Source organism: Heloderma suspectum, chromosome 6, assembly GCF_057233095.1.
Source record: "Heloderma suspectum isolate Gila_16-S chromosome 6, 16-S_ref, whole genome shotgun sequence".
Lineage (NCBI taxonomy): Eukaryota > Metazoa > Chordata > Lepidosauria > Squamata > Helodermatidae > Heloderma > Heloderma suspectum.
The window spans coordinates 103,503,233-103,518,224 of record NC_139463.1 but is presented as its reverse complement, the minus strand read 5'-3'; the positions used below and the strand labels follow the sequence as shown (position 1 = coordinate 103,518,224).

General features: G+C 44.7%; 1 protein-coding gene across 1 annotated transcript in view; it reads right to left on the bottom strand.

The window, feature by feature from the left end:
• The window catches only part of ITGAL (integrin subunit alpha L), a 104,757-nt gene that overhangs the window by 17,487 nt on the left and 72,278 nt on the right, over positions 1–14,992 (bottom strand). Inside the window, exons 16-23 of the mRNA XM_084805888.1 lie at positions 13,585–13,745; positions 6,981–7,132; positions 6,199–6,327; positions 5,665–5,738; positions 4,316–4,457; positions 3,930–4,034; positions 1,153–1,232; positions 349–435 (exon numbers count right to left, since the gene is read on the bottom strand). Coding sequence (XP_084662014.1) covers positions 349–435; positions 1,153–1,232; positions 3,930–4,034; positions 4,316–4,457; positions 5,665–5,738; positions 6,199–6,327; positions 6,981–7,132; positions 13,585–13,745 — 930 coding nt within the window. The remainder of the gene's footprint in view (positions 1–348; positions 436–1,152; positions 1,233–3,929; positions 4,035–4,315; positions 4,458–5,664; positions 5,739–6,198; positions 6,328–6,980; positions 7,133–13,584; positions 13,746–14,992) is intronic.

Genomic DNA, 14,992 nt, shown 5'->3' with positions numbered 1-14,992 from the left:
ACCTCCAAATGGTCCCAATCCTCAGTAAATCACATGTGAAGATACGCCTCTAGATGTGGGGGAGAAGGGGTCTCACCTAGCCTTCTCCCTGACATAGTGGGATGAGAGTTTTTTCCCACATAAAAACAAACACAGACACACATGCACAAGACACACGCACGCATGCACAGAGAGAGACTGAGAGACAGAGAAGGCTAGGGCATTCAAGATGCTGAATTCTGCACCCAGTACCAAATTCTAGGTTTGCACTTACATGGAATCATAGAATATACACAGCCCTGGTTAAGATTCTTGAGCTCTCCCTCCTCCCTAGTGGGGAAATGGGAGAAAAGGCAACCCGTCTCTTACCCCTTGACAACCATGTTGATGGGATACTGGACCGGGATGTTAACACTGGCCTTGTTGTCACTAAGAGTCTCATTCATCTCATTGTTGCTGTAAGACACAGAGAGTTAAATAGATCAAGAAGACACAACCTATTCTTAACCCCACTTGCTCCAGAAATAGTTCCAACTTCTGCATTCATACACAGCCAAAAACATTTATAATAAAAATTTATAGATAATTCTCCCCATGCCTCCTATATTGTATTATAATAAGCAGATCTCTCATGCTCTCATCACTGTGCCTTCTGCCATGCTATTCGCTATGGCTGGAATTCTTTCTGCCCCATCTACCCTGCATCAAGCCACTTTCGTCTTTATTTCCTGAACCATTTAACCTTATCTTACCTGCTCCGCTATTGCTATCTGACTCTCCCCTCTGCAACTTCTGGTCGACCCCCCAAATTCTTCCTCCAGTCCTATCTTGAGTGGAAGCCCTATCATTAGGGACCAAAGGTGCTTCCAGAGGGAGGGCTCCTAGCACTGCTAATTAGAAGGCATTGTACAGCTATTCCAGCTTTTCCTCTTTAATGGACTTTCTGTGATAAGAGAAAAAACAGAAAAGGCGGTAGGAAAACACAGGAGGGTTATGAATGGAAGATGATGTCTAGACCTCCTGTGAAATTATGTGCATGAGGCAGGGTGATAGCATGACAAAAGCCTGGAAGCACCCAAGGTCACTTCTATGTTCTTTAGACACCTAGTACAGTGCTGCTGCAAACAACAACAACAGCCCAAAACAGTTCAGCACAGCAGACAGAATACCTACCTGCGGACATATGCCTCCATGTACAAGTTATCTTCCCAGACTCTGTTAAGAAGGATGCCAAACCGGAGCTGGATCAAAGCCTGAATTGGGAGGAGGAGGAGGACAGGAGTGAGACAATTCACTGTATCCACTGTATGTCTCCCTCTTTCACTCAGGAGCACCAGCCCTTCCCCTTTCATCCCCATAATCCTGAACAATGGAAGAGGCACACCTTGAAATGCAAAACTGCAGTAAGAAATGACAGCCATGTTTTCTTTTCTTTTTTAACTCTACGCTCATGGTGCCTTTACATGTTACAGATAACTCACAACAATTCTAGGAAACAGAAAATTTCAAAATTATGAATAAAGGAGAACTCAAAATGTTTTTCTGTTCTTTTCATCCCCCCTCTACGGAAGCCAATTCTACACATCAGGTCTCCTTGAACCACTCACTTGTACTGCAGCCAGTGCTTCCTATTCCCAAAGGCTCCCCCAAATTTCCTCCTGCTGTTCTGGCAAACTCCCACCCCACCAAGTATACGTCTTCTGTTTCATTCTTCATACAGTGATGGAGTAATTTCAGGGCATATTTTCAGACAACATATCAACTTTGCCACAAGCCTCACCTGTGGAGCAACTTCAACTTTTAAATAGTGGACAAATGCATAACCTCTCTAGTCTAGAGGATGCTGGGAACATGGAAGGAATGCCACGAGCCGAGGTTTGAACCAGGAACCTTTCAGTCTGTGTGCCGCTGTGTCATGTGGTGAGTTACTAAACAGCATGTTGCAGCTTCTGCCTAGCTCAGGGGTGGGCGACCTATGGATGTCCTAATGGCCACCCCCCATTTCTGTCCCTGCTGTACCTTTTCCCCTTTGGGGGCCTAAAACAGACTTTGCTGCTCTAGCCTGCCGAATTCTGCGGTTTCTCTCTCAAGAACATTATGGATGGGTACCGGCATATGGAGCAAAAAAGGCTTTCTTCACATGGAGCTTTTATCCTGCAACGGAGATTGCTCCTTCACGGACATCTGTGGGCTCTTTACGTGACTCTGTGTCCCTCTAGGGCGTCTCCTGCATTAAATGCCCTTTGTTCCGTTTTTAAATAGATTGCTTTGTTCCGTTTTTAAATAGATCATTTGATAATGAGCTATCAAATTACCCCGTTGTGTTCTGCTTCAGTTCCCTCCGAGAAAAGACAAAAAGCGGCAAGAAGAAGAGTGAGATCAATGAAAGATAATGGAAGACTTGGATATGGGGAGAAGGAGGGGGAAAGGGGAGGGGGGAAAGGAAGTGGGTGAAAAAGGAAGCCACTGTGATCCTGCATTTAAAACGGAAGCAGAAAGCCCCGTTTTAAAAGCAGTATTTTAGACTGGTGTAGAGATGCCCAAAGTCTCTTTGGCCACTCTAGCGATACATACTCTCTGGTTTCCCTCACAATAACATTATTTTTGAGACAGAAACCAGAGTTTGATGGGCTGGAAGAGCCACCTCTCCTCTCCTAGCAGGGAGAGGAAACCCTTCCCTGCCTTGGAAGGGGAGGTTTAAGATCGCCCCGCCACTCCATAGAGGCGAGGTAAGGGGGGAGTCTGTGGGTGTATGCTTGGGTCTTGGATGGAGGGAAATGTGTCACGGAGCGAGAGTGTGTGTGTGCATCTGTGCATGACAGAGTGACAGGGGAAGACTTTTGTGTGTGGGGGGGGTGTTGTGAGAGGGAAAGAGAGAGGGAGAAGGGGGGACTTGTGGCCCTACCCACTGCTGGCTCTGGCCATGCCCACTGCCAGCACATGGCCCCTGACACACCACCCACTGCCATAAGCAGCCCTCAGGGGCAAAAATGTTGCCTAATCCTGGCCTAGGCAGCTTAGTATTTATTTATTTATTTTATTATTAAATTTATTAATCGCCCATCTCACCCAGCCACTCTGGGCGATGTACAACATACAATAAAAACAGTTTAAAACAATAAAATTCTACAATAAAAACATTTTCTAAAATACCCTAACCCACCCCAAATGCCTGCCTGAACAGCCATGTTTTTAATGCATGACGGAAGCTCATTAAAGAGGGGGCATGACAGAGTTCCCTAGGGAGAGAGCTCCACAGAGTGGGGGCCACCACAGAAAAGGCCCTCTCCCTCGTCCCCACCAGTCTAGCTGTCCTGGCTGATGGGACAGAGAGAAGGCCATCCGAGGCTGATCTTGTTAAGCGGCCTGTCTGGTGCTGCTGGAGGTGCTCCTTAAGATAGGCTGGGCCGGAACCATATAGGGTTTTAAAGGTCAAAACCAACACCTTGAATTTGGCCCGGAAAACAACTGGTAACCAGTGCAACTCCTTCAGCACTGGAGTGATGTGATCTCACCGGCGGCTGCCTTTAATCAGGCAAGCCGCCGCGTTCTGCACCTGCTGCAGTTTCCGAACCGTCTTCAAGGGTAACCCCACGTATTCTCAGGCCCTGGACTGTTTATGCCCACCCAGAATGGCTATTCGATCCTCCTGGACAGGAAGGCATATGCGAGGACCTCCTATTCCAGTTAAGCCCTGGTCAAGCAACAAGATCGTCCTGAGCTCTGGTGTGCTGCTGTATCCTTTGGCTTTCTCCTTGAACCCACCTCCTGGCTTTCTCCTTGATCTCTCCTCCTGGCTTGAACAATGGCTCCCCTCAGACTGCTGCCCATGGCTGAGGCAACAAGTCCAGGGCTCAGCCCTAATTCATATTTAGTCCTGCACAGGATTCAGTGAATCTGAAGCACGGTCAACCGCCCCCAGTGCCACACTGGTGTTATTACATCCTCACCTTTGTGCTATTCCTGTAGACTGGGTGGCTGATATTGCAAGAGAGGCCCTTGAGGTCCTGACCATGCAGCATCCCGTCACAGTTTACAATGATCAGAGGATTGGACTGTGCAAGAAGACAAACCAAAGATGCGAATCCAGTTGTAACTTCCCACTTGCAAAATTATGCACAAACCCAAATCTTCAGACATGCTGAGCAGGGACAGCCTTCCCCCTGCCACCTGAGAATCTCAATACTCTGCACCTTACAGATTTTCCCCTTATAGCAATTTTATTCTTGTGGGAGAAAGTGGCACCCTGGTATGCTGCTATCCCAACCGAAAAGATCACAGCGCGTGAAACAGCAGCAAAGGCAAAAGCCTGACTTCTTGCGGATGGAAGACGTACCCTGACTACAGAAGCTTTGCGAAAGGAGAGGCCAGGTATGTGCGGTACATGGAAGGTCACGAAGTATGCATCCTCCAGGTGGTTCTCTAGCTCTAGTTGCACTTCCAGTTGATGTTGAGGGGATACAACCAGCACCTTAGACCTGATAAAGAGGGTGTTGAGAGAACAACTTGAGTAGCAGAGCAGATCTGCAGAACCCCAGGTCTAAGGGCCAAATCCAGTCCTCCTGGGGTCCAATTAGGACCTCTTTCCCTCAGCCACACCCCCTTCCCTCCAACCACCAATAGTTTGGTGGCTTCCAGCTTTGAGGTAATTTCCCCACCCCACCCCCTTCTAAAAGGTTAAGGTGCCTCTCCTAAGGCTTAGTTACTCACACTAAAAGCTCTAAGCTGAAATATGCTGGAATTTTTGGTGTTTGGGGCCCTGCCCTTTTTGCCACTGGCAACACCCACACTGGAAGGTAGCCTTCGAAAGCTTCCTAGAAAATGAAATTTAGCCCACAGGCTAAAAGAAGTCTTGCACTCCTGCCTTAGAACCTGAATTAGGTGGTGTGGTTATTTGAATACACTAGGAAGCTGGTGTAGCATTCATATCTTGCTATCTTGCTTCAACCAAGAACTCACTAAATGGCCTCAGCACATATTTACATACGGCATATTTATGTAGAGTGATTTAACAGTAATTCCCTCTCCACATCCCCAAAACATGGGAAACCACAGTACTTCTGGTATAAAATAGACTAGGTATCTCCAAAAGAGAATTCTTAGCAGTCTCCCTAAATTACAAGTCCCAGGATTTGGGGGACTGTTATTAACTATGACTATTAATCTAGTATACAATTAATCTATGTTTTGCAATATTTACTGCTGCTAGCTTTGCAAAATAATACCACAAGAGAGCCAAGGGTCGAACAAAATTTACTCAACACTGGGTTTTAAGCACAGCTTAACTCAAAATGGCGGCTGTCTGAGGTTGAAATTCTCTGCTGGTGTTCTCCAGAACTGCTTCTCTTCATGCACCTAGCCGTGGTTTGCTTTGGTTCCTATGATCATTAGATTTTTGTAGTGTAGATATGCCAAACCACTACTCTCTCAGCCTCAGCCTGCACCCATACTATGGGGAATCTTAACACCTTACAGGGCTGTTGTAAGGATTGCCAAGACAAAGCGCTCTGAACACTTGAAATACATTGCATCTTACTTAAAATACTAAGACCTGTCCTCCCTCTGTGCAGCCTCCCTGAACACATCTGTGACTGCAGGACACCAGGTTGGGAAACTACTGCATTCCATCTCTTCCCATAGTCTGCAAACTGCAGAAACTACTAGCATCAAGGTCATTCTACATACCCAGAGTCATGGAAGGAAATTTGCATGTCAGCCTGACACACATCGTCTGTCCCACAGTTCTTCCCAAAAGGAATCTAAACACGTCCGCCGAGAGAACAGGGGTAGTTAATATATTACACCTGCCCAACATTCTACCTCTCCCCTGTCCATAATTGCTTGACACAGCCCTGTTTCCAGATCTCCTCCCAGCTTGCTTTGAATCTCATCCCTTCCCCTCCCAGAAAGTTCTTTTCTATCTAACCCTTGTATTTGCTTTCAATTCAAAACAATTTTAATTGGTAAGAAAGTTATCTTCATGTATGTTCTTACACAGAAACGTCTGAACTTAGTTGTGTGTAGCCCAAATGTCGCCCTCCACTGCATGCCACGGGTGTCAATTATAGCTCTGCACGTTTTCCTATTTGCCCAATTCATCTGCCTTAAAGCCACTAAACCCCACACCCTTCCCACAGCATCTAGGGCCATGCCCCCACCCCCAGTCTACCACTAAATCTACATTCCTTCCAGGTATCAAGAGTCCCTCCTTGCTCTCACCTCCACCATCGTCCTGTTCTTTAGGGGGTTCAGAACAGGCCTAGGATGCCCCTTGGTAGGTTCGTTGTCGTCCGCTAGGGAGTAGTTCACCAAGACCTTAATAGGTGAGAGGTAATCCTCAATGCAGTTCTGCAAGGTAATGGAGACAACAGTTGCCGTATAATTCCACACTTCACTTATGAATATAAGCCAGACTGCTGCTAAGGAAGGTTCCTTGCATATGCAGCCAGCTCCACCCCAGAAGAAACTGGACATTTCACAACACCCAAGAGATACCCATATAAGAACTTCAGAAGAGCCCTGCTGGATAAGTCCAAAGGGCCGTCTAGTCCAGACTCTGTTCGCACAGTGGCCGATGAGATGCCCCAATGGGAAGCCCACAAGCAGGACTTGAGTGCAACAGCACCCTTCTGCTCATGTTCCCCAGCGTACTGCCTATGATACTGGAGGTCATACATAGCCCCCATGACTTGTAGCCATTGATAGCCTTATCTTCCATTAATTTGTCTAATCCCCTTTAAAAGCTATCTAAATTGGTGGCTGTCACTACATCGTGTGGTAGCAAATTCCATGCTAGTTTCACTATGCACTGTGAGAAAAAATATTTCCTTTTATCTGTCCTGAATCTCCCACTGTTCAGCTTCATGGCATGACCCCAGATTCTGGCATTATGAGAGAGGCCTCCTAGCCACTTTCTCCACACCATGCATCATTTTATGCAAGCAGCTGACACGTCCCACCCCAGATGAAGCTGCATGGAATGAGAGTAAACCTCCATTTACCGTGATGTTAATTTTCTCCTGTTTGCACACTGGTTCTGGAGAGATTTTCAGGACTCCATCTGTGACCTTCTTGCCATTGCTAAGCACACCTCGGTTCTTCATCCTGTTTCCGTCAATCTCCAAGTAGAAGCGGAGGCTGGCAGAAAGAGGTCCTGGAGGGAGGGGATAAGAGACCTGGATGGCGGCAGTTCTTGAGTTAAGGGGACTGGCATGGTAATAAGTTAAAGACTGCCTGGCTGGGTCAGTGGAGAGATGGGGCAGGGTATCTTGGCCCTCTGATAGAGAAGTTTGGGGTCTAAATTAGAAGATAGGCTTGGGGCTAGGCTTGACCTACAGATGTCCTGTGCCTTTAACAGGCAAAATTCCAACAGACAAAAGCTTTCCCAGCATAGATATATGGTGATGATAGGATGAGCATCTGCTGTATATTTCTCTTTATCAGCACAGAATATCTGTCTGTAAACATAAGCATTGTAAGGTTAAGCCCACACAATGAACCAAGATAATAGGGATAAATGCCAAGTTCTGCACCTAGGAAAAAGAAACCAAATGCACAGTTACAAGATGGGGGATACGTGGCTCAACAACACTACAAGCAAGAAGGATCTTGGAATTGTCGTCGATCACAAGCTGAATATGAGCCAACAATGTGATGTGGCTGCAAAAAAGGCAAATGCCATTTTGGGCTGCATTAATAGAAGTATAGCTTCCAAATCCCTGGAAGGACTAGTTCCCTTCTTTTCAGCACTGATTAGGCCTCATCTGGAGTACTGTGTCCAGTTCTGGGCACCACACTTTAAGAAGGATGCAGACAAACTGGAGAGGGTTCAGAGGAAGGCAACAAGGATGATCAGGGGACTGGAAAAAAAGCCCTATGAAGAGAGACGGAAAGAACTGGGCATGTTTAACCTTGAGAAGAGAAGACTGAGGGGAGATATGATAGCGCTCTTCAAGTACTTGAAAGGTTGTCACAGAGAGGAAGGCCAGCATCACTCATCGCCCACCTCTGCCCTGGCCAACACCCTGAAGATGCCTCATATTGGGCTGGCTTGTTTTGCCACACAGTGGAGGATTATTGGAATAAGAAGTTAATTAATATAAATACTATGTCTGTAGTGCTTTCTCCACTTTCTTGCCATGTGGACGTATTACTTTTGTGGAACAAAGCAGCAAAAGCATGCATGCGCACACATAGGTACACAGACACAGAAGACCAAAAGAAAAGCAGAACTACCTAAGAAAATTAAAGTGGTTTTTAATGTACTGTTTTATATTTAATTAGCTGATATACCTGGCGTTGCCCAGGATGTAATTTTGTCATAGGCACTATTTGTTTGAAACACACTAAGGTAGGTTTACGCTTCTTGGAAAGGTTCCATAAGAAAGGTGAAAAGGAAAATTTAGGAGATTTTTTGTTTATTATTTTTTTAAAAAATTCTTATAAAGAGCACACAACACAATTTTTGCTTATTGTTACAAACTAATTCTGGAAGTTATCACTGTACATGAGAACATGGAGATTCCTGAGTAGCATGATGGGCGACATGATGGCGACGGTGCCAACAACTATGGACCTAATGTTAAATATTAGGAAAGTAGAAGTTCATTGTAAGTCTTGTTTGTAAAAAACATTTGTTGTTTTTCTAGTTGGAGCAAAGATATACAACAGATTCAGGGAACCCCATTTTTTTGGAGTTATGTTGACTCCACCAGACTTGATTAAAAAAGCACAATTATAATGAGCAGACTGAATAAAAAACACTACTAAAATGCAAAAGACTGAATCTCTAAACACTACTACAATATAATTCACACTGAATCTCATACCACTATTAAAATGTTCAACAGAGGCTCTAATAACACTTTAGCACTATTCATAAGAGAGTAACAGACATGGTTGCCCCATCTATAGAACATGTTATATAGAACAATTTGGAAACTTCTGGAATGCTACCCGCCTTCACCCTCACCTCTCAGGTGTGACTACTTGTGTGCAGGGCCGTCTTTAATGTTAATAGGACCCAGGCAAGCATCTGTTTGTGGGCCCCTAATGGCACAATCCTTACCACATCATACACAGCTGAGATTGTTTTTAGAGTCCAGCACAGTGGTTGGTTTGACATGAAGCCCTATCATAACACTGCATTAACACTATAAATGGTTTCAGGCTTATGGCGCATTGTCCACACAGAGGGTTGTTGTTTTTTTAATGCTTTGTAAGCCTTAAAGGTCACCAAAACCTTGAAATATGTCACAAAAAACCTAATCCTATTCAAACCCCGTTCTCTCTCTCACACAATGTGCCACCAATGGACACCGCCTACACCAATGTAAAACTGAAATTCACATCATCCTACTGTGCTCCCCAAACAAACACTGCTCCATGTCCCATGTTTCACCAAAACTTCTCCCTACTTCAGTGTGCTGTGTAAACATCTGCCTGACCATAAAATATGACAATGTCACGTACTACAATGTGATGCACCAGCCTACCAACTACCAGGTAACTTGCAAATCCTTTACATCAAACCCCAGCTACACACTCAGCTCAGTAACCTGAAAAAATGTCACCTCTGCCACCTTATACATTGAACTCTGCCACTTAGGGCTTTATTCATGAAAGAGGGAATTGCAAACTTAAAGCCAAAGAAGCTGAGTTGGGAAAAATCCTCAATTCAGCTACATGTAAAACTCCGCTATTTTGCCCTTCATTTTGCAATTCCCTTCTCAATTCCCCGCAGTTCACTCTTTTATGAATAAAGCCCTAAGTCTCCACTCCGGTGTGTCATCCCAGCCCCTCACACAGGCGAGCACACACCGCACCACATTTCACATTAGTGTTAATCACACATCTGGCATTGAAAGGGGTAAAGATATTTAACCCTAACTTGCTTGCTTGCTGGATATTGCAGGCAGAGGGGAGAAACTAAATGCTCTTCACAATCAGAAAAGAAACCACGAGTAAAGGGGACGGAACAACTGGCGGCCAGCCAATCCAAGGTGAATGAACTCAAAGTGAATGGGAGAGAGACCAATAGAATGAAAGATGGCCAATGGGATGACTCGTGGCTGAAATCAGTAACCTGGCCTGTACCATGATTGAGAGGGTGTACTTGTTAGTAAGGGAAAGTATAAACAAAGTAATAATGTAACCCAGTGACTCCTGTCATACACTCTGGCAAGTGAGAGTTGAAGTAAAAGCGGCAGCAACTGTAGGGCCCAAACGGCAGGCTCAGTGGGCCCCTACAGTGTGATTACACCCAGGGCAGCTCCCCCTTATTCCCTGCATTACAGATGGCCCTGCAGCCAGCCACAAACCCCCACACAATTTTTGACTTTTATATACATAGAAGATTTTCTTTTAGGGAAGGCAGGTAAAGTTCAATAAATACAGGAGGGCGGCAGAGGCGATAAGGTAACAGCCAAGAGCAAGTAAAGAATAGAAAAAAACCTTCTTTAATTTATGTTTTGGGAAGATCAAGACAGAAAAGAATCAGACCGTTCACTTCAGAATGGAGCATGGGGGGTGGGAGCCAAACACTAAACACATAGGCTGCTATAATATGCCTTTATTTAAGAATTTAGAAAGAAAGAAACAACTAAATGGTTGAATATTAATTAAAAAGCCAGGGGGAGAAACATATCCAGAAGTCAATGTTTGTTTTTAAAAATCAAAATAAGACCAGGTTCTTAAAAATCAAGACAAGACAGAACTGAATGAAAAAACGAGAAGGTCTCCAGTGAGCAGCAGTGAGGGCTGAACTTAAAAAACACAACCTTTTACGGAGTCCCCAAACAAGCAACTTGACCAATAAGCAATGGAAAGGGGGGCAGGGAGCATAGCAATGAGCAAAGCAAAGCTATGTTTGTTTGAAAAAATCTTGAAAAGACAGAGTGGAATGAATACACAGAACAAATGACTCGGAGGAAAAAAGGTGCAACAGGTCCCAAAAGAACAAACAGTCCCAAAGGCACTGCTCACACAAGGAACAAAGGAACGATCCTACGACAAGCTAGCTGTTTGCTTTTAAAAATCTAAAAAAGCGTGATAGCAATGGAGAACTAACGAAGGAATCTAAGAAGGAACTGCAGTGACTGCACGCATGTACACATACCAGACCTAACCATACACCAGCCCTCTCCCAAAGCAGCTTGCACACACAAAAAATGCAGCCTTTCACAGAACTACCCCTCTCTTCCACCACTCACTCTGATGGGAGACTGCTGGCGTAGGTACAGCCCGAGAGTTTCCATTCGCCAAAGCACACTCTTCCCCCTCCTCCTCTACTTGCCTTCCTGCCTCCCGCCACCTCCCGCGTCCGCTCACCTTCCCCCTCCCTCCTCCTCATCCTCCTGCCTCTCCGCGTGAGCTTACAGAAGTTTATACATTTTGGAGGCAGCCTGTCTGGACTGCTCAGAAGAGCTCCGAATATACAAGGCAAAGGAGGCGCTTCGTGGAGGAGGTGCTTTGCCTCAGGGCGCCTCGGTTCTGCTCTGATCCGCTTCATATCATGAGGAGGCTACTCCGAATCAGCCCACTTCACCTCATTATTCAGGCTTTGTAATGAGGCAGTGCACAGCCCTACAATTAAATGCCACACTTTCCGTGCTCTAAAAAAACTCACTGAAAGTTCTCTTTAGACACCAAAGCAAACTTGAAAGTCATATCACTGTCTAAAGAACCTGTAAATAACTGTAAGTAGGGAATGACAAGCGCACAATAAATGCCTCGTATAGAAAAGCCCCATTAATCAAGAATGTTGCTGCAGTTAAAAGAAAGCAATAAAAAGGGCAGAAGTTGCAGGGAGGAAATTTTTAATTAAAACCACATTAGCTTTTAAAAACTTCAACGGTGCTTTGCAAACTTTAGCCCCTACTTTGTTCAACATTTACAACAAAGATCTGGTCAATAGGCTTTCTGAGACAAACTCCTACCCTCCCACATTGACAAATAGACCTTTGTGTATTTTACTGTATACAGATGATGTGGTACTTCTTTCTCTGACATGCATTGGCTTTAAGAGCTCTGGACACTTTTTGTACAACTGAAAAACTGGTGATTAACTATGCCAAATCTAAAGTTTAGTCTTTACTTGAAAATGAACTAAACATCGCTGGCAGTTAAATGGGCACCCAATTGAGCAGGTTAAATCTTACAAATATTTGGGAGTAATTTTCCAGTCATCTGGCTCTTGAAGAACTCAAATTTCTAATGTCATTGCAAATGCTCAGAGGAGTGTTAAATCACTCATCTCCTTTTTCTATGCCAAAGGAGGTCAGCACATACCATAAGCCCTACAAGTTTTTTCTGCTAAGGTGTTAACACAAATGTTATATGGTGCACAGCTGTGTGTTTATAGTAATATTGCCACTATGGAATCCATGCAAACAAAATTCCTGAGAAACATTCTTGGCCTTCCGAGTTATGTGCCCAATGTGCTCCTATGCTTAGAGACAGGCCAAATCTTGGTTGAATCCCTGGTTAGAATGTATAGGTTAATTTTTTGGTTAAAACTGATATTTGCCCCTCAAGGTTTGGCCCCTTGACTTTGACTGATGTATTTCAGTCAAAATGGAAAAAGACTGTGGACAAGAAACTGCATGATTTGGGATTCTTGCAAAATGCCATCCTGGCCCTAGGCCATACAAAAGCCAAAGGGGACATATGTCAACGTATTAGGGACAACAAGCGACAAGATCATATAAAAATAGCTACCCCATACTCCAATAGGGGGCAGACTTTCTTACCTGCAACCTATTTAACTACTTTAAGCATTCCAAAATATAGGAAAGCATTCACGATGGCTAAGTTCAGTGTGTTACCTTCTGCACTTTTGGAGGGTAGATCTAATAGTATCTTATACTCTGAGTATTTATGACCCTGTGAAGCTGGCGTGGTGGAGACTGTGGGCCATCTACCACTGCATTGTTCCTTTTATCGTGATTTTCAGCATCTTTATTACTCCTATTTAACAAGGAATACCTGGGAGATCTGATGTGTTTTATAGAGATTATCTCTTGGCTGACCAGAATTCTCAGGTAACCTCTAAGGTGGCTTAGATTCTGCGCTGCTGCAGTTGTTTGTCCACATGGGATGATGTCAATTGTTTGATAATGTTTTAACTTGTTAAATATTACACTATTATGACTGGGTTATGTGTAATTCTTATTTATTTGCAGTTTAACTTTTATCACTTTATATTATTGCACTACTTCACTTTGCTGGTCTTGTGACCGTAATAAACTATTACTTACTTAGCCAAACCAGCCCACATTGGACAGGCTGGCACTGCAATTACATTTTACATGCAAAACAAATTGCTTGCTACCATTCAAGTCTGAAAAGAGGAGGACAACACCACAGGAAACACTGGAATGCAATGGGTTGGAAATCCCATCATCTGGATCCTCCATAAAGAGAGAGTGAACAAAAAACGGCAATTCCAGGGGAACGGAGCTGGTGCAGAAGCAACTCGTATGCAAAAGTAAGCCTTTGCCTTGCTCCCATAGCAATCTGTCTGCTACAGATGTAGATGCTGAGTTCTTCCCTGGACTGTAGGATTAGGGTTAAAGAGAAGCTCCATGACCCTCTGGCAACTCTTACCTTTGAAGCTCTTGGTAGCCAAGCTGGTGACAAAGCAGATGTTGAGGTAGAGCACCCTATTCTGCCAAGAACTGGCATCCCCCAAACATTCCACATCTTCCACTCGAATTTCTGCAGGTTCAAACATCACCTGTGCATCTACTGTGACAATGGGTCTGGAGCTACAGGTACCAGAGAAGGAGGATTATTACCTACTATCCCCTACAGATCTCCTATCATGTTCAGTGGCTACTTTATTAACAAGAGATGTTCAAACCTGCCTAGAAGTCACCACAAGAAGTTCAAGGTATTTGTGGACCACCTGTTGTTATTTCCATGGAAAGGGAAAGGCACTCTGCTCATGTCCTGAGGCACTCCTTTCTTTAATATGACTTCCTTTCTTTATTTATGATTACATTTATATCCCACCTTTTTTCCTTTTGCAAGAAACCTAAGACAGCTTACATCATTCTTCTCTCCATTTGATTCCTACAACAGCCCTGTGAGGGAGGTTAGGCTGAGAGTCAGTGACTGGCCCAAAGTCACCCAGTGAGCTTTGTGGCCGAGTGGGGACTAGAACCTGGATCTCCTGGGTCCCAGTCCAACACTCTAAGCACCACACCAAACCACACTGACTTAATGTGTTTCAGGACTGGTGTCCCAGCTTAGCCTTAATTATGTCCTCAGCCTTCCCTATGCCAGTGCCCTCCAAATGTGTTGGACTGCAACTCTCATCAATCCCAATCAGCATGGCCAGTGGCTGGCTGGGAATGATGGCAGTCACAGTCTGACACATCTGGAGGGCACCAGTTTGAGGAAGGTTCTATGTCCCTATCCTGATTCACAGCTCATTCACAAATATACCCAGGAACCTCTACCCAGCTCCTTCAAAATCCAGGGGCTTTAAGCCCCACAGCCTCCCCCCACAACCAACTAGATTCTAATCCCCTTTCTTTTCTGGAGATAAGAGTCCTGGATTTCTTACCTCCAGAAAATATAAGCCCTGCTACCACCACAACTAATTCTCTTTTACAAGGCGCACACACACACATCCACACACAAAATGGCAACTTTTGCACCAGAGTTTTAAAAATTTGTCGGCACGCTAATCCAAAATCAAGCCAAGGCTGAATCAGGGACACCCCCACTTCCCTTCCCAATAACCTCCCAGATCTTGTTCCAAAATGTAATCAATCCCCCTTCAGTTAACTACCCCATTCATCAATCATCCTTACCTCCATAAGTTACATTCAAAATAAAATAAAGTGTTACACAATGTTCAGGGAGGTTCAAAATGCTGGGTGGATGGTGAGAGTAGGGAGGGCTGGAGAGTGGAGCAGAGGAGGTGGAGGAAAGAGGGCAAGGAAGAAGACTGGTAGAGGGGAAGGTTGGAAGAAAGGAACAGGCAGGTTTGAGGGAGGGGAAAGAT